This window comes from Thunnus thynnus, chromosome 18 (genome assembly GCF_963924715.1).
Source record: "Thunnus thynnus chromosome 18, fThuThy2.1, whole genome shotgun sequence".
Classification (NCBI taxonomy): domain Eukaryota; kingdom Metazoa; phylum Chordata; class Actinopteri; order Scombriformes; family Scombridae; genus Thunnus; species Thunnus thynnus.
The window spans coordinates 12,308,323-12,328,051 of record NC_089534.1 but is presented as its reverse complement, the minus strand read 5'-3'; the positions used below and the strand labels follow the sequence as shown (position 1 = coordinate 12,328,051).

Here is a 19,729-nt window from a genome sequence, read left to right as displayed (position 1 = left end):
AGTCAAAATCTCGTAGATGTATAGTGCAGAGGTCATTGGAAGGATTTGTAGGACTTGGCTCTCTGAGGAGACGGTGTCAATGGATAAGACACACGAAATGTTTGAAAAAATAAAGAATCTGAGCCGCGGGCAGTGCTTTTCCCTCACTCTCTGCTTTCCATCTCTTTATAAATCACTAGCATGTCCATGGAGTCGCTTTTTCACTACCTTCTAACAGAGAATTTAGCAACAACAATTTTGATTATCGATCGACATTTTCATACTTAATTGCGTCTGCAGTCATGCTAGCAGCTCTGTGAGGCTTTAAGCTAAATGCTAACATCAGCATGCTAACACGCTCGCAATGACAACCCTAGTGTGTTGATTTTCAGTAGGTGTAATGTTTACTGTCTTATTTTAGCATGTTAGCATGCTAATATTTGCTAATTAGCACTCAACACAAAGTACAGCTGAGCCTGATGGGATTAAAGGATTAATTAAGTGGAAAACAAACTGATAGATTAAGTGACAGTGATTGAAATAATGATTTGTTGCAGCCCTGCCCCTATCAAATATAAAGACTCATAAACCTATTCCCTTTTTTCTCACTCTCTCTTTGGCTCTGCATCCATGCATTGGCTCTCTGATGAAAAGCATATGATTCACAAAATCTTTTTAAAAGATCTTAGTTGATGAAAGTGCTTCTCCCTGTTCTCCATGTTTTTTTTATAAAAGACCAACATGTCCATTCTCTCTCCATATCTGGTGCCAATTAGCAATTAACAATTAGCTGAATAATCACTTCGTCCATGTATGTGAAGTTAGTTGAATACAATTTTGATAATTGACTCATTTATTAAGCAAAAATTCCAACCATGAACTGGATCCAGCTTCAAAAATGTGATTTGCTGTTTTTTCTCTGTTTTATATTATTGTAAATGTGAATTTTACACTGATAGTTGAACAATTAAATTAATTGGAAGATGTCAGTTTGAGGTCTGAGAACTTGTGAGGAGCATTATTCACTGTTTCTTGACATTTTGGAATTTGTTTTTAAGATAAAAGTTAATTAATAGATTAATAGATACAGAACAAGATTATGAGTTTCAGCCCTACCGCTATCACATATAATATCTGTATTATTTTCTCTTTGTTTCTTGCCTTCATTTTATATCAGAACACCAAATACTGTATATACAGCTTTATCTGTTCATACTTTCATGGTTACTGTTCTGAAGCCATCTGCCCTCCGTCTCCCTGCCCTGGCCTCCTTCCATTATGTCCACACTACACTGTTTGAGTACCAGGCTCCAATAGCCAGTAACACCACATTGCAAACATCTTTTTTTTTTGTTTCAATTATTGGCCAGCCAGATTCAACTCATAGTGTCACAGGTCACCAAGTACAAATAAGCTGACCTCAGGCCCTGGGACATTTCACTTTATACAGACCAATAGGAGTATGCGATCTGTTTTGGATGTTCCCATGACATTTAGCCCTACAGTGCTGGTGTCTTTAGCAGATGGTGCTTTTTTGAACATGATTTAACCTTCTATCTTTTCACTGTTTGCCTTACAAACTATCACAAAGGGTACAGTTTTCCCTTGAACTACACCCTATCCAAGACTTCAAGTCATTTACCCCTAGTTGTCTTCAAAATTAGATTAACAGCAGCATTCAAACTACATTTTATTTGACTCTTATTACTATTTATAAGTAGAAACGTGGGGTATTTTGTAATTTCAATATCAAAGACTTAAACCACACTCATTGGCTCCAATAGCCAGCAACACCACATTGCAAACATCTTTTTTTTGATTCAATTATTGGCCAGCCAGATCCAAACTCATAGTGTCACAGGTCACCAAGTACAAATAAGCTGACCTCAGGCCCTGAGACATTTCACTTTATACAGACCGATAGGAGTATGCGATCTGTTTTGGATGTTTCCATGACATTTAGCCCTACAGTGCTGGTGTCTTTAGCAGATGGTGCTTTTTTGAACATGATTTAACCTTTTATCTTATCACTGTTTGCCTTACAAACTATCACAAAGGGTACAGTTTTCCCTTGACCTATACCCTATCCAAGACTTCAAGTCCTTTACCCCTAGTTGTCTTCAGAATTAGATTAACAGCAGCATTCAAACTGCATTTCATTTGACTCTATTACTGTTTATAAGTAGAAACGTGGGGAATTTTGTAATTTTAATATCAAAGACCTTTCTGCGGCGTGTTTCAATGGTCATCCAGTTTCTATGAGGGCCGGTAATTTCTAATATAGACCTGTAGAGTCTGTGCACTCACAATTTTTGAGTTGGACCCCCTGTTGCTTCTTCTGATCGCTTGATTGTCATGCTCAGCCACACTTGGCTGCACCACTGAGCGGCACAGACCACCATCAGTGCCTAAAAGAAAAGATGGCAAGCAATTAGAAACCAGTCTGTAGTTAGGAGAGGGAAACGTCACAGCAGGCATTATGGGAGATTCACCGAGGACGCGTGCTCCAGCATATGATCCCTGCATAACAACAGACACTGGGCGCATTTTAATTAGCTCTTGCCGTGACATCGCAGCATGTGTGGTCTCAAACACTGCTGGGATTTTCAGTCTGATACTAATATAGACGAGCTTTTGCTTTCCTTGTAAGCAAATGTTGATCTTTCTATTGGGATGTCTGATTTAAGAGGGAATGGCATTATCACTGTGTTGACTACGCTTTTCTCTCGCGGAAGTAAATGCTGTCATGCTTTTGATTCTTTTTTTAAGAGAATATGTGAAATGTGAATGTCCAACTCTGTTTTTTATACTATGGAAGGTGAAACATGAAAACTAGACCACATTTTCATTTCATGGTAATAATACAAGCACGCATTCACAAGGCAGAGAGAGGAATAATTTATTTCTGCCATAATGGTACATCTTGGGCAATTTGACTTATTCCCTGGCGTGTACATCCAGGCACTGTATGAGTTACAGCAGAAAAAGGAAAAGGAGCAGCAAAAATAACCAAAAAAACGTAGCCAGGCTGTCAGTGGGCTAGGAAGAGCAATTATCATATTGCTCAAATCCGCCAGCTCCTCTCAGATCAAGAGTATTTGCATTGCACTAAGGAGAGTGAAGAGGGTCAAACTGTTCTCACCAGGCATACTTCAGGACTCCCCCTGTGGCTAGAGGTGCTTCGATGTAGCTAGTCAGAGGAGCGGAGGAATGAAAAATAGCTTGAGGGTACAGTTAGAGAGTTGAAAGCTCACCAATAATGTGTTCTGCTGCCCCGCGAAACAAACAGGAGCACTTTCCTTTTGAAAAATATGAAGAGTTATTTGAATACCCAATTCTTAGTATCACTCTAACAATGCACTTATTGATACTGCACTTTCCTAAAACTTAAAGCTCTTTACACAAAAGGCAAAGGAAATGACTGGGGGTATAAGCTGGGAGAATATTGAATTCTGCTGAGGTCGCCATAAGCCAGCTTCCTTTGTATTTGCATGAGGGGATCCAGAGCACTGTAGGAGAGTGACACAGAATTCAAAAACTTTGCCCTGTCTAATATATGCTCATAACTTATTTAACTTTAGGGCCTGTTTTGCTGAACTCGCGGTGTCCCTAACTGTTATAATAAGGCCCCAGATTTTCTAACAGTAAGGCTTTAGCATCGATCAGTTGCTGACTTATGGAGTTCTTTCTCTGAATGTCTCTTGATGCATTTGAAACAGGCCAAATGAAGCCTTTTCTGCGCAGTGTGTTCATTTAGAGGCATTTATTTTTAATGGTAATATATCCACTTAAAGGTTGTATAAAGGGAGGGGACAGAAGCACAGTCTGGCTACAGACTTCAGAGAAAGAGGTCGATGAAAGGGAGAAATACAACACACACACTGTCTTTGAGTTTCAGGGTAGCTAATTTATTTCTGCCACTCTGAACAGCAGCACCCCAAGCAAGACAGAGAATCTGCAAGTCCTCTGATAAACTTCAACTTTCTCTGCATGTGAATTCCTCTCCTTGTCATCCTCTCGCCCCAAGCTCCACAAAAAGCCTCTGGAATAGGCCACCATTATCTGGTTTTGGGCCACCCACCCTTTCATTTCCTTTTTCTCCCGTCTCTTTGGGAAATGACCAAACTTCAAGCTGTTGTAACCTCGAGCTGGAGTCGCCATGGTTAAAACCCCACGGCGACAGCAGCACAGCAGCAATCTCTAAAGATAGCACCCAATCCCCATCCCTCCATGCAGTGATATCCCTGTTCCATCGGATGCTATCTCTGTAAAATGGGATGTTATCAGTATCCAAAGATGATGCTATCACCATACAGTGTAGAGATATTGGATTCTAATTCACAGCCTCCCCCTGCCTAGGCAGAGATATATGAGGCTCTGCAGGCAAAGCCAGTCCATCTGTGGCTTACTTAGGATGAGGGATTGAATGGCGCTTTATGCTCCGTGGTTCTGGCTGTGTGGCCCCCAGGCCAGAGTTGTCACAGTACCTGTTCATGCCGTATGCTTTAATGAGGACAGGAGAGGGAGATGATGGAGAGTCAATTACAACCTCATGTTGAAGAGTAACACTATTTCACCTTTCATTACACCTCAATGCCACGGGCTAACTGGGTCTCATCAGTTAGTGAAAGGTACTCATGCTGAGAAGGCCACACTGAGGTCAGTCTTGTGTGGAACAGAAGGAAGTTAGAGGAAGATTTTTAGCTGTCAAGTTATCCTTCACAACAGAACAGTTTTATTTTAAAACAGGACTGGACCTTGCCTTTACATTCACATTTACATAAATTTACATTTTCAAAAGCACCAGACAGTATAGTATATGCATAATCAGCCGTTTTCATTGATGCTGTTTGCTGTTAACTCAACACTTTCTTCACAATTACCTCTTGTCTTAATAAAATAATTCGCTCTGAGTTTCTTTTATCTGACACTGATGCTGATTCCATTCACTAGTTATTTCCAGTCACCTCCAGATGGTGTTTTAAGAGGCCTTTTTCAAAGAGCATAATCCCTCGCTTTTGCAGTGGTGGAACAACTTTTGAGATCTTTAACTAAAGTAAAAATAGCAATACCACAATGTGAAGGTCCCACATTAAAAACTTTACTTCAAAAAAGATAAAATAATTATTTTACTTTACTTACTACTACAAGTGCAGATCTGTTAAAAGTAAAATAAATCATTAGTGAGCAAAATGGCTGCTATTGTAGTGTTATATATTGGATTATAATTACGAATGTATGAATATAATATGTAAGCAACATCTAAAGGGTTGAGGCGAGAATAATTTGAACTACTTTGTATGTTGTGTGTTGGGCATTTTAATCTATAAAAATGCATCATATTTCATGTTCATTTGATGATTTGTATGTAAAATATTAATCTGAAAAGTAATTAGTAAGATTTCAGATAAATGAAGTGTGGTTAAAAAAAAAGTACAATATTTTTCTATGAAATGTAGTTGACTATAAGAGTTAATGTACTTTCACCACTGCCCTTTTCTGGTAGGTTTTTCAATGTCAAAAATGTTGAGTTTCATTGACTGTATCTTAACAGCGATCGAAAAAAAATGAAATATTAAAGCAATTGGAAATAATTAGTGAATGAAAACAGAATTTCCGTTCAAAACTCAGAGCAGCAGATTGAGTATGACATGACTATGTTGTTGTTGTGTTGATACATTAGTTTAGTGAAAATATACTACACTATCCTGTATTCACCACATGAGCTATTAGATAAAGATAACTCCACCCCTATGATTGTATTTTACCTGGCCTTCATGTGTTTGTGCCGACCACACCCACTGCAATTATCTGAGTTTTTTGAGAATTTATGGTATCATCTTGATATCTATGTCCTACCCAAAGCTGTGTTTGTCTCCTTGGTCTGTTGCATACTAGAACAGAAGATTTAAACTGGACTTGAAAGTAATTTGTGATTTTTACCCTTTGTCTCCCCAGATCCGATGGACCAAGACAGCTGGAAGCGTGTCAGATCGCTTCCAGGACTCCAGCGTGTTCAACGAGACGTTGCACATCGCAAAGATTCAGAGGACCCAGGGAGGTCGCTACTACTGCAAGGCTGAGAACGGCCTCGGCTCCCCTGCCATCAAGTCCATCAGAGTGGACGTCTACTGTAAGTGTCACGCTAGACTGAAAATTGGACATGATGATACTTGTAATTCGTAAATATCATGATGACAAGCATTGCTGTCAGGATGATTCATATTTATCCTGTCACTTACCAAATTTACTCAATATTTACTGAGCATAAAAGAGTTGTTGCATGACAGCAATAAGGTCATAGCCGAGCTGTTCTTTGTGTTGGTCCTCTCTGTGTGGAGTTTAAATTATTGGCCTCTCCTATTATTTGTTTCTTCTTGGTTCACAAAGACATTCAAGTGAGAAAATGGTAAATTGCCCAAAGGTGTGATTATCAGAGTCTGTATCTGTGTCACCCTGCTAAGGACTGGCAATTGTGTCACTTTGTCTTCTGACTAATTCTCTGCTAGGACAGATCGCAGCCAGCAATGACCCTGAGAAGTTTTCTGTTCACAGATCTAATTATGCAACAAAGTCACTCTCTTAGCAGCTTAGTATGACAGTGCATCAATTCTAAGTCCTCAAAAAAACATGTTATATCCTACAGTATTATTTCTTAATTTACTAAAATGTTTCTTCTTCTTGAAAAAAGAACATTTGGGAGAAACTGTAAATGGAGACAGTGCTGCACAGATGATTAGTGCTGATAACAACATGAAACCTTACAGCCCGATATAGCAACGTTCCATATTTCTGCTTTAAATGAAAATGTAGTTTTTTGGAGGCAGTGCATCCAAAGAGAACCCTGTGCTCTCCTGAGAATGTTAATTAAGCTAAAACACTTTTATTATCCTGACATAGGCATCGACTGTAAGTGCAACCTCTCTATTTTTAAAGTATCTGTGCGACGAGCCGAGAAGGTTCATTAGCATTCATCAAAGAAAATGGTGATTTAGTATTATTGTTTTTATTGATTTGACATTGATTGTCCTATTTCACCTCTTGAGTGGTCGATGAGTGGCGAGACAGATGAGTCACCGCCCCTTCATCACAACTAGACCCTCAGACAACCTCCGGCCCACCTCCTTCTGGCTGTTTGTGCAGACGCAGCTAAAGTAGGAGTCTACAGTATATCCAATGAGATATACAGTATGTAGGTGTATTATAATCAGCTGTATTAAGGGTAGATTTTGCTTATCTTTCGGCTCACTGTTTCAGCTTCAAGAAATTCTCCTGAGATGCAATCACATCTCTGGTGCCTTTGAAAGATCTCTAAGCTACCTCCTTAATTTTTCACCACGGCTTCAGTTTGTGCTCCCTCAGTGGCTCTCACTCAATCCCTCTTTTAAGCCAAGCTGCAAAGTAAAAGATTGCTGTATCTTTGAAAATTGATGACCTGTCTGGCCTTAATTTGTTGCCAAACATCCAATTTTCAGTCGCAGAGGAAAGACAGAGGTAGTGGAGCAGAACATTTTTGCACTAAATAAGAAGCACTTAGGCCCTTTCCAATCCATGACACCCTCACAGTAAAACCTGTATTCATTTGATGCATTTATGAGTGGTGCCACCCTGGCCCCTGTCTGCTCGATGTATAAGTAATATTACTCTTCTCCTCTCTCATCTCCTCTCCTCGTCTTGAGGTCTAAAACCTCTGCAATTTGTCAATCTCCCTTGTCAGTTTGTCACACCATCTCTGTATGTGTGAGGCAGGGCAGCCCCATTCCCTTATCTATCTCTTTCTCCCCATATTTCCTTCTCCGGGCCTCTGTCTTATTCTTGCCCCGTGGTGTGTGAGCCACATCCTTGTAACTGTTTATTTGGACTGACACGGGCAGAGGTTGCGGAATTGAAACTTGTTTAGAAAGCTTGTGGAAGGCCTTACTTGAGCAGGAGAGCAGGGCTGAATGCTTCTCAGCAGCTGACAGTAGGAACCTCGTCGCCTCTGTGCACCATTTCTCCTTGGCTGCACTAAAAGGCTGGAAGAGCAGACATGGAAATGAAGCCAGATAATACACAGGAGACAGACCTGAGGATAATCAGAGAGCGTGGTTCCTCGGTGAGCTTCATCATCTGGCCTTTTGAGGTCACGGTTTTTCACACTGTTAAAGACAAGGTAATGATTGTGTGTTTGGTGAATGATGAAGTTCCATTTTATGCTCTCAGACGAGGACGATTCCATTTAATAACTTTGCAATTTGTGTATCCGAGGCATCATAAATAAGAAAGGTTAAGACTATTGATCTCTGGGGTGAAATTCAAGTATGAATGAAGTATGAATAAAAAATACATTATACACAATAATATAATAGATATAGTATATGTATTATTATGTAAGTATGTAGTGTTATATATATGTGCAGTATATTTATTATATGTGTATAATAAATATACTGCACATATATACAGTAATAATACACTATGAAATATACAGTACCAGTCAAAAGTTTGGACACACTTTTAAGTACTGTATATATATAATAGGAATGGAAAAGAATACTTTGATATAGCACATAATATACACACATACACACAACATACACTAAAAACAATATAATAATAACAATATACTAGTTTTAGCTTATTTATTTGCACAAATAACAAGACACAAAAAAAGTAAAAATAATCCATTAAAGGAGTGAAGAAAAGAATTGTGCTGGGCCTGATCTCACCAAAAAGGGAAAAGCAAATCCCAAACCCAATAACATAAAAAATTGAACTGTATCAAAGAAAGAAAAAAATATATACATTGGCACAAACATTCAGAAATAAATAGAAAGACAAGAATAGATAAATCATATTAGTATAACTAATAATGGTATCAACAATAAAATAAAGAATTGCTAATAACAAGCATAGCATAATAATATGATCGATAGATAAGCATAAAAAATTCAAGTAGGTTGGCTCACCAGCTGTTCATATATATAGTACCAGCCAAGTTTGGCCACACCTACTCATTCAAGGGTTTTTCTTTATTCTCACTTTTTTACATTGTAGAACAATACTGAAGTCATCAAAGCTACACATGGAATCGTGTAAACAAAACAAAAAAAGTGTATGTAAAAAACTAAATATGTTCGATACTTCAGAGTAACCACCTTTTGCTTTGATGACAGCTTTGCAACGCTACTGGCACTATCTTAACCAGCTTCATGAGGTAGTCACCTGGAATGGTTTTCCAGTGGTCTTGAAGGAGTTCCCTCATATGCTGAGCACTTGTTGGCTGCTTTTTCTTCACTTTACAGTCCAATTCATACTGAACCATCCCAACTGTGTTCGGGTCGAGTGATTGTGGAGGCCGGGTCATTTGATGCAGCACTCCATGCCCCTTCTTGGTCAAATAGACCTTACAGAGCCCGGAGGTGTGTTTTGGATCACTGGAAAACCAATGATGATCCCACTAAGCGCAAATCAGATGGGATGGCATGTCTTCTCAGTAAATCTCCAACAGTGCCACCAGCAAAGCATCACACCTCCTCCTCCATGCTTCATGGTGGGAACCACACATACAGATACCATCCGTTCACCTTCTCCACATCTCATAAAGACACGGTGGTTGGAACCAAAAATCTCAAATCTGGAGTTGTCAGACCAAAGAACATATTTCCAAGTAATTCTTTTCTTCTTATTGGTCTCCCTCAGTTGTGGTTTCTTTGCAGCAATTCGACTATGAAGGCCTGATTCACACAGTCTCCTCTAAACAGTTGCTATTGAGATGTGTCTGCTGTGTCTGCTACTTGAACTCTGGGAAGCATTGATGTGGGCTCCAATCTGAGGTGCCGTTAATTGGTGATTTCTGAGGCTGGTAACTCTAATGAACTTATCCCCTGCAGCAGAGGTAACTCTCTCCCTTCCTGGGGCGGTCCTCATGAGAGCCAGTTTAATCATAGTGTTTGATGGTTTTTGAGACTGCGTTTGAAAGAAACGTTTAAAGATGTTGAAATGTTCCAGATAGATTGACCTTCATGTCAAAGTAATGATGGACTGCTGTTTCTCTTTACTTAGTTAGACCGGTTATTGCCATAATATGGATTACTACAATAGCGGAATAGGCACAACACGACTGATGGTCTCAAAGAAGGCAAGAAATTCCACCAATTAACTATTGAGAAGTCACTCCTGTTAATTGAAAACTATTAGGTGACTACCTCATGAAAAAAAAACCTTGAATGAGTAGGTGTGTCCAAACTTTTGACTGGTATTGGTGTGGGTGTACCACTGTCCGCACCATTAACATACATGAGGTGGGCAAATATTAGGAACACCTTTCAAAATAATGCACTCCAGTACACCAGTACCACCCACTACAACCTCAATAATAAACATAAAGTAGAATTATAACCTTTCTGACAGTGTCGACAAAAACTGACAATGTATTAACTTCATAAAAGTATAATTTATGGCAGAGCTGTTGTATTGGATTACATTAGATTACACAGGTGTTCCTAATGAAATGGCTGGTGAGTGTACATATGCATGTATGTGTGTCCTTCACATTTCTCAGGAACACTTAATCCAATCTACTTCACACTTGGCAGGTGCATTGCTGGGGACCCAAGGAAGTGCAGTGTCAAATTTGGACACATGACATAATCAATATTAATAAACTTTGAATAACAAGCGATCAGCGAGCCGCTCCGCTCTGCAGCAGTCGGGTGGGGCTTCTGGGCTCTGCGACTGCATGTCACGATCATGAGTGCAAGTGGAGATCAGAGCTGTACAACCCTGCCACGAGAGAGACAAGGGGAGGACATCTGTCTTCGTTTGATAACGTTGAAAGTTAGTCGTTTTAAAAAAGACAAGAGGAAAGAGAGAGAGAGAGGGCGAGCGAGCTGATAGTGCGAGTGAGTGACAAAGAGACAGGCTGGAGAGACAGAGAGGAGAGATAGCGGTGGAAAGCTTTCTCTGAGAGCAAGAAAGCCTGTGAATGACAGAAATTTGTTATTTTCTGATTGTTTCACGGCGGTTATGTTCTAAAGCATAACAAACAACCATCAAGCACTCAACAGATGATTTACTGTTGAGACAGACACCCTTAGTTCCTGTTTAATTTTCCTCCTCTGCATCTCTCCTTTTCATTAATTTATTACATCCAATTAATGCAGCAGTAAATACAAAGAACAACAGGACAAATCTGTGTCGTTTTTTCCTCATGTGTGAATGCTGTGTTTCAAGCACCGCAGCTGAGGAGCACACGCGCACGAGAGAGAAAGAGAGAGAGGGACTAATAGACTACTACTTCTTCCTACAATATAAACGATTCAATGAAATAAGGGACATTTACTTTAACAAGTTCAACTCTGTAATTTCAGATATCAAAGAGCTAAATGGCCTCTCAAAATAAAAAATAGGCCTAGTCCTAGGAGAAGGAGACGAGGCATATTTTGCTGCCCAATATGTATCAACATGCCACAACCTGAGGGACAGTGAATGACATGCACACGCACAAACACACACACACAAATACATGCATAGGACATATTGTATATATACATAATTAATATAAATATTAACATTGTTCTGGAAACTTTCATGCCAATAAAGCCCATTGAATTGAAAAGACAGAGAGAGAGGCGGATCGAGGAGAGAGAGCAGTGGAAAGCTTTCTCTGAAACAGAAAGCCCTTGAATGAGATGAATGACTGACCAATCAGTGGTCTGCAGTGTTTTCACATCATCTTTTAATATCAGCTCAGCGTGAGAAAAGTTTTTTCACATGACGTGCTCTGAAAAATGAAAAGTAGAAAGCGAAAACACAGCTTTTAATCAAGAATGGACAGACTCTTAGGCTACTTCCCACAGGCAGATCAAAACCAGTATGTCTCATATAAGCACAAATCTTTTGAGCAAATATATCCACTCAAATGATACAAACTGAAGCCACAGAAAACAAACAATCTAAGAGCCCAATATGATTGATCCACTTTATAATAGGATGCACATTCATTCAAAAGCTCTCTGTTATGTACTTTATTTTTAAATGCAGCCCTCATTATACTTGAAATGAGGAAAGATTCACCATTACAGTACTTAACATCTGTGTATAATTAGTTTCTTTCATGTTGTTGGTACTCATTGACACCTTACATCAACAGTATTAACTTTTATATGTGTTTTAGCAGCAATACTGGAGGCCAAGCAGTCTGCCCAATCTATCAACAAACTATCTCTTGTTTCCCCTGTGCAAATGCACCGACAGAGGGGAGATAGTGAAAGCAGGTAAAAAAGAAAAGATGAACCTTCAAACTTAAAAAATAAAAAAAATCAAGATCAGTATTGTGCAGATTTTTTTTTTTTACACAGTAGCATTTCAAATTGTTAGCCTGTTGATGTCCTTGCATTTGGCCTTGCAACACAGTATGTGTGTACTTCATTAGCTAGCATTGTGTTGTGTTGCACATCCAGCAGAAGCATATCATTCCTCCTGAGCAATGTTATAACTGTCCCCTGTGGGTGAATTTAGTTGATGGGCCTCTGCAGTACATGCTATTTTTAGTGGTTTGCAGCTATGATTTTTAATTAGTATTGAAATTGGTGTTCTGGAGCTGAACCTCCTAACAACAACACCTTGAATTATGTCTGCTGTCTCTTTCAGATGTAGCTTTCTTGTCTCTGTTCATACCACTCTGTTTACATCCAAGAAACAACACTGGCAATTTGAATGGACCGCAAAGGGGAGATATTAACTCTACTGTACATAACATGTTTTGTGTTAAAAGGCATAAAACCTGAATGATCTTTCTATAGTCTCTTCCTTGTTTTTTTTTCTTTTGAGACTATTTATTTGCTTCTGCTTCCTGGAATCAAGGTTCTTGTTTTCAATTTTCAGGATAAACACTAGAGATCTTATTCATATATTCGTCTTTATTATATCAAAGTGTGCTTTGCCAAACCCTTCTTCATAAAGGCAGCCACAGCCTGCATGACTCGCTTTCAATGAAATTAAATGAAAGAAAGAAGAAAGACTAGAGATACAGAGATAGTTTTCTGTTCTCAGAGTTGACTGTGTGCAGCAGATGAAAACAGGAAGAGATAATTAATGGTAATAACTGACCCGTCCAGCCCAGAGGAGCTGATATTAGCTATATAGCCAGCTCAAAGCTAACACATTTACAAAGCTCAGAAGTCCATCTAAGCACATTTTATACCTGCTGACACCTCAGTTGTATTTTCCGCAGTTAGGTCTGTGGGGAAGGTCCTCTGCAAAGTTAATAAAGAACCTTGCCCAACTCCTACACTGATCGATTTTAAGTTTAAGATGCTCTCTTCTTTTTCCTACAGGGTACTCTTTTCGGTGTTTTCATTTAATTTCAGCTGCATTAATTTTGCTGCAGCATCTAATGTTTCACTGAGTGACTGATCGAGGAGGGCTTAAGAGTTCTGCAGGGGCAGCTTATTGCGGGCTCAGATAGTTCTCAGACCATCGCCAGCACAATATATCTAAGGGAGATCTGGCGAGGAGGCGAGCAGAGGAAAATGTCGGCTGACGTGAACCACCAACATCAAACTGTTAGCAAGGAGTTTACAGGCATGGGATATTCTCATTTACAATACATTGTTAATTGATGTATACAATGTTTCAAACCTATTATTTATGCCAATAATTAGCATTTTTCAAAACACATACTATTGATGTGATTCTGATCATTAAAGCTGAAATGATTAGTTGACTAGTTAGGTTATTAATCAACAACAATTCTGATAAGATTAATTAAAACAAGCCTTTGCTGCTTCCGTCTTCGCAAATGTGAGGATTTGCAGCTTTTCTATGCTTCATATAATTACAGATGGAATATCACACTGAATATCATAATGCACTGTTGGTTGTACAAAACAAGCAACATCTAACATTTTGAAGACTAAAAGTTCAATTCATTCAAATAATTTTGTTGACAAAAGAAATGAAAGGTTAATTGATAATAAAAAAATAATCGTTAGTTGCAACTGTAATATTAATCTTATGTCTTAATGCCACATAGCTCCACTTCTTGGTGATAATCAATGCAATCTTCAAATCAATTATTGGCGTCCAAACACACAGTTTGTCAAGTGGACTGAGAGCGATTTCAGCTGATGGAGGAATGGAAGGCAAATTACAGTGCCTTAAACCTATTCAGTCCAGGTCAGCATTTACTGTACAGGGTTTGATAAAGGACTACTTTAAAACTCACTTTAAAGCGGTCTGAACAAGCCCAGCAACACTGAATAAATTGAGAACACAGAGATGCAGTGCGGAGAAGAAGAAAATATAGAGCCAAGTTTCCAAGAGAAAAGAAAATGCACTTTGTACTATTGGTCCGTACTGTATGCTAATGTCAGGCAGATGATATTAATGTTGTCCGCCTAGTCAGCTGGTGCCAATTTGTCAGTGGCTGTGAAATGGTAAGAATCAGGTGGGGCATATATTGTGAGAAACAACCCACTGGATGGTAGATATCATTTAAGTGACGATTTCACACACATCTTCACTCCTTCCTGATAGTTCTCACTGCGTTCCTTTAAAAGAAGGATTAGAATGAGACAATAGCCTGCTTTCTGTGTGTTATCTGTGGAGGGACTTACACAAGTCTCACTCCACACTGCTAGTGCAGAAGCCAGAGAATTTTAATGAGGACAGTGTGTGTTTGTGTGTGTTTGCCGGCACATGGAGCAGAGCTTGAGCTTGAATCATGTTTTTTTGGCAACAGCGGCGTTCATCTAGATTTTGAGACGTGTGAATGTGTGTCCATTTCTTTGTGTGCTCATGTGTGCAAGACGAAACAAAAATAGAGGCTGCCCATTGGGTTCAAGCACATGCTTATGCATGAACACACTCTCCACCAGTGAGGTCCTGACTCACACACACATGTCAAAGGCTTAACTTGTCTTGGCATACGCCTCTTCAGCTGTGCAACGCTGTGCAGCAGCGTGCGGTGTGAGGTCGACTTGGGGAAGTGTGTCTGCTTCATGTTTGCCTTTCATCGATGGAGTTCATGAAGGAGCTCAGAGACCAAACAGCAGCTGATGGTGTTTGTTTAGCGATCGTGCTGGCTTTGCTTTATCCAGTCGGTCAGTATAACTTGCGCTTCCTATCTCATCAGGTGTTCAATTCGTGCTGCCCTGCTGCAAGGTGCCTGAGTAAATGTGTGTGCGGAGCAAGAGAAGGCAGGGGGGTTTTGGAGAAAACATTGACTCGCAGAAACAAGGAACATGGCAATAAAAATAGAGTTTTGACAGAGGCATTAACTCCTGTACCTCTTCATTACTGGTATTTGCGCTTTGTGCTTGTATGCCCTGGAGAGTCTCCTTTAAAGTGACTAGGTAATATATTTGGGTATATGCAGAGGGCAGTGTGTGGGTTGGTGATCTCTGGGGAGCCTATTGATTAGTGGGTTCAGTTGGATATAGCAGGTGCTGAAGGCAGGTTCAATAGGTTGAGTTATGACTCACATTGAAGGAAAGATTTAATTGTTAGCTGGTGGACCGTCTTCTAGTCATATAAGGCTTTTATTTCAACTGTTTGCATCAATATTGTAACAACACAGATGATCCATCCATCGTCTATACCTGCTTATCCTGTTCAATTTCAGGGGACGTTAAAGCTTATATACTGCGTAAGAGCTGAGTACACCCCCGATAACACATTCACAACTACTGGCACTAATTGACCATTCGTTAAGCCCTGCCCCCCACCCCCCCACTCCTTAGATACTGTTGCTACGCCTGTCAACCTTTCTGTTCCCACATTTTAACACTCAAAATTCAAGGTCATTTTTTAAACAATGGGTCCTTGATTTCCAACAGAGGAAGACAAAGGCAGCTTGTCATCAGCTGGTTTAAATGTCAACTGCCACTAACAGATTTTATCATCTGTAGCTTCCTAGCTAATCAAACTAACATTAACGTTAGCTACATGAAATGGTGTCTTCAGCTGACTTTATTGACTAGCAGCATGGCCAAGGCAAAAAAAAAAAAAGATAATCCATGTAGATGACATGGAAATAAGAAAACAACAATGTCCTTGTAATGCAGTTTAGAGCTAGTTATTTCTTATGAATATAAGGAAACGTATGGTCATCCTGTTTGGCTCCTTAGCTTACATACTTATTTTCAAACAGTATTTTCACTTTTAACATTACAAGAGTCTTTTGAGAGTCAAGGCGTTCAGGGTGAAGACACACTGGCAGTGTCTGGCAAATGTAATGCTATAATAATGCTGGGGTTGCTGGGTTGTGACAGAGCTCCTAATGTTAGCCTAAACTCTGATAGCATCCAAGACTGGCTTCCACACAGCTGGGAAATACTACAGTGGACATGTTAGTCATGAATGGGCCTTTTTTTATGTCAACTAATGTCGTTAGTTAATGAAATGCTTCTCGGTCTGGGACATGGTAAGTTGACAGCTCATGTTAGAGCAGATAAATTCAGTGTTTAATCCATTCTTTTCACTTTTGATCTTATCTGTTTGGTTTTGGAAAGTCACCACCTTCCAGTCTCCAAAGCTTGACAGGCCTGACGTACCTAGTTACAGTGTACAATTAGACAATTGCTGTACGTAGGAGGGATTTAGCGAGCACATAACCCACATGTCTTTTTACTGTGAGACAAAAACATCCTCATATTTCTTTTTCTATTCATTTGGAGGTCATTTTATGCTCTTTAAAAGTTAATACAAATAGAAAACCTTAAATGACTTGTAGAACAGAACCATGAGAGCCAGGAATGACTGAACAACACCATCTTAGTAACTCAGTATGATCTGATCCTATGATACGAGTTGACATATCATACAATCTTCTGAAAAGATCCCATAATACATGTAAACATAGATATATGTGCATCAGCTCTTAAGTGTTTTTGAATGTAAATGACCTGGTGTGATGAATGGTGTGATACAGCCATGGTGAGTTATCTGAGCCTTGTTTGAATCAGGACAGAATGAATCAGCGCATTATGTGTACATTATGTAAATGTTTGCTGGTGTGGTTAATGGAGGTAAAGCCAGTTTACGACTGCCCATTACTCTTTCAAGGACTTGCTCTGGGGTGGGGCCCTTCATCAGACTAGTGGAATCAACTTCATCTTTTGCCTTTTTTTTTTTTTTTTTTCTCCCAATCAGAAGCTTAAACATACTACAGTGTGTTTGTGTTGTGTACGCTAATGTGATTATCTTGCATTTCATTCTTATCTCCCCTTTTTTGTTTTTCAATATTTTCTCTCTGGGCGAGGAAAGGCCACAGATGATGTGCTGACAACCGGTTATTTTCTATCTGTTAGTCGGTATTTCTGGATATGGACAACGAATTCATAATCACAAGATCTATATATACAGTATAACTCACAAAGAAAAATGATGATATTGATCTTGCATTCTACTAATGTATAAAACATTGATTTATTGAGCAGAAAAGCATTAATGACCAGCTACGAATGATGTGATGTTTGAAGAAATCTCATCTCAGGATTTAAGTCATGAAACGCTCCAAGGGAAAAATCAGCTGAAGAATATTGTTTAAAAACCATCATGCAGAGCTTCAGTTGGAGTGGTGTTACCAAAGAAAACCAAGAAGTCAAATAATAAAACAGTATTCAAAGATTATTAACATTTCAAGGTGGTACATTCAAGAGGGTGATATGAAAGGATGGGAAAGATAAAGAGAATCTGCAATGATTGTATGTCACATCGTACATAACACTTAGAGCCATGCATTAAAGTACTTAAAATGATGTATTCTCTGTTGAAAAAGGACATTGCAGTGGAACATAACAGAGTAATTCCAAAGTGCAAACCAATAAGATATGAGTTAAACCGGCAGTAACTGTTTTTTAGCCGTTAAATGGCTGTAAATGCAACATTGAAATATTGTCACTTTTTAAGTTGATATGGTGAACTTATTAGCACTATTTACACATCCAGCAGATATGGAGCAACATTAGCATTTATTGAAGTTGTGTTTGTGTCCACCTGGTGAATGTAAGTCAAATATTAACTCTCCTTTTAGCTCCGTTTTTGGTCAGGAAATATCTGGCTCATTAGCTGCTAAATGACCCACTACTGTATGTTCAACAGCTAGTTGCTAACTATGTCTGTCTGCTGTTTGGTGCTGGGAAAGTAGTGTACAAAAACAATTATCTGCTGCCAGGGCACAAAATTAGCACCAGCCACCAGCCAAATGCTGGTAAAATATGCAAGTGAGTGGCTGGTAGATTTGCTTCACTCACCAGCCAAAAAAACAACAGTTATCTATTGAGTGGCTTGTAAAAATTTGAACATTCACTAGCTATTTGGCCGGTGGACAGAAAAGTTAATTTTGCACTATGCCTGCTGCGGATGAAAACAATGATGGTGAGAGCAGGGAGAGTGAATCAAAACATGTGCGGGCCGTAAAACCAGAACAATGGGCTGAAAAAAAGCTTAAAAAAGCTCTGTAGAGCTGAGGAGAACTGCAGAGTCGGGCGATAATTCCCTGTGGGTTCGTCACTATGATCAAATCCCATCCACATTACTCACTGTTATTATAAACATACTGATTATAGCCACTTTAAAGAAAGAATTGTTATTCATAATTATGTAATGGCTTTATTGGTTAGATGTGATGTTCACACCTGCTACAGTATTGCAAGATGAGATCACTGTTTGATATTCACTGTTTTCTACAACCTTTACATGCCAATTTTATCGTGTCTTTAACGACACTATCCTCATGCGCTCGTACACCAGCCAACAGCGGTTAAACAAGCATCAGCTAACTGGAAGCCAGCTTGCTGTGAAGAAAAGGGTAGCTCAATAATGAATGAATCTTCTTGTTATTTTCTTTGACACAAGAACACAACAGGTGGAATTTTTTTGGAGTCAGTGCCATTTCACTCTCTGCAGTCATGTATTACCCCCCAACACACACACACACACACACACACACACACCTCCTACACTCGACACCTTCCTCTCAAGCCTTTAAAATGCACAACCACACTTGTTACTTGATTAATGTTACATGAGTATACTGTTCACACTCCTATTATGGATATCAAAACTGAGTGGCAGTGGCATTAGCAGAAGCATGCATGGTCACATTTTTTATTTAAAGGAAATGCCTTCAGATCTTCATTCAGGATGTAACTCCCGGCCTTGGTTGCTCTTTGTCCAATCTGAACAAAGGAGAAGGTCATTAGGATGAAGCCCGAAAAGAAGTCCATCACGTCACTGGTGCTTTGCTTCTAGTTTTAATGGTGGGTTTCTTGTTGCTGTTGTTTAGATCCCTGGTTTGTGGCCTGCTTGTTTTCTAGGGAGATGAATGAGAGAGGAGATAGGCTGAGGCAGACGCCACTGTCTAAGGGAGAGGATGAAGAGGAGATTCATTACTCCTAACCCCACCCCACCCACCCACCCATCCAACACACACATGCACAAACACACACACACACACACACAGCAGAACTGAGCCTCATTATTTCCTCATCTCCATCACTGGGAGGAAGTGAGGGGTTGCAGGCTCTGCTGTGAGGCCGCTGACGTCTGCCCCTCCATTTATCACACACATTGTCCACACGCGTGCACATACACACACACACACGCAACACACACATACATTGGTCTCCTAAACACACCCACAGACACCTAGTGTTCCTCCAAAGACAGCATAATTGGAAAAGCACTGTCACTGAGGAAGATGGAGGTGCAGCAGTCCTAAGAGGGCTGCAGCTCTTAAAGCAACAGTTTAAACGCAAGATGA

The 19,729-nt window shown here is 39.6% G+C and overlaps 1 protein-coding gene across 4 annotated transcripts in view; it reads left to right on the top strand.

Annotated features, from left to right (window-relative positions):
* Window positions 1–19,729, top strand: part of LOC137169221 (MAM domain-containing glycosylphosphatidylinositol anchor protein 2-like) — a 182,580-nt gene that overhangs the window by 61,435 nt on the left and 101,416 nt on the right. For all 4 annotated transcript variants that reach the window (XM_067572274.1, XM_067572273.1, XM_067572272.1 and 1 more), the window contains exon 3: window positions 5,938–6,112. In XM_067572274.1, the coding sequence (XP_067428375.1) occupies window positions 5,938–6,112 (175 nt within the window). The remainder of the gene's footprint in view (window positions 1–5,937; window positions 6,113–19,729) is intronic.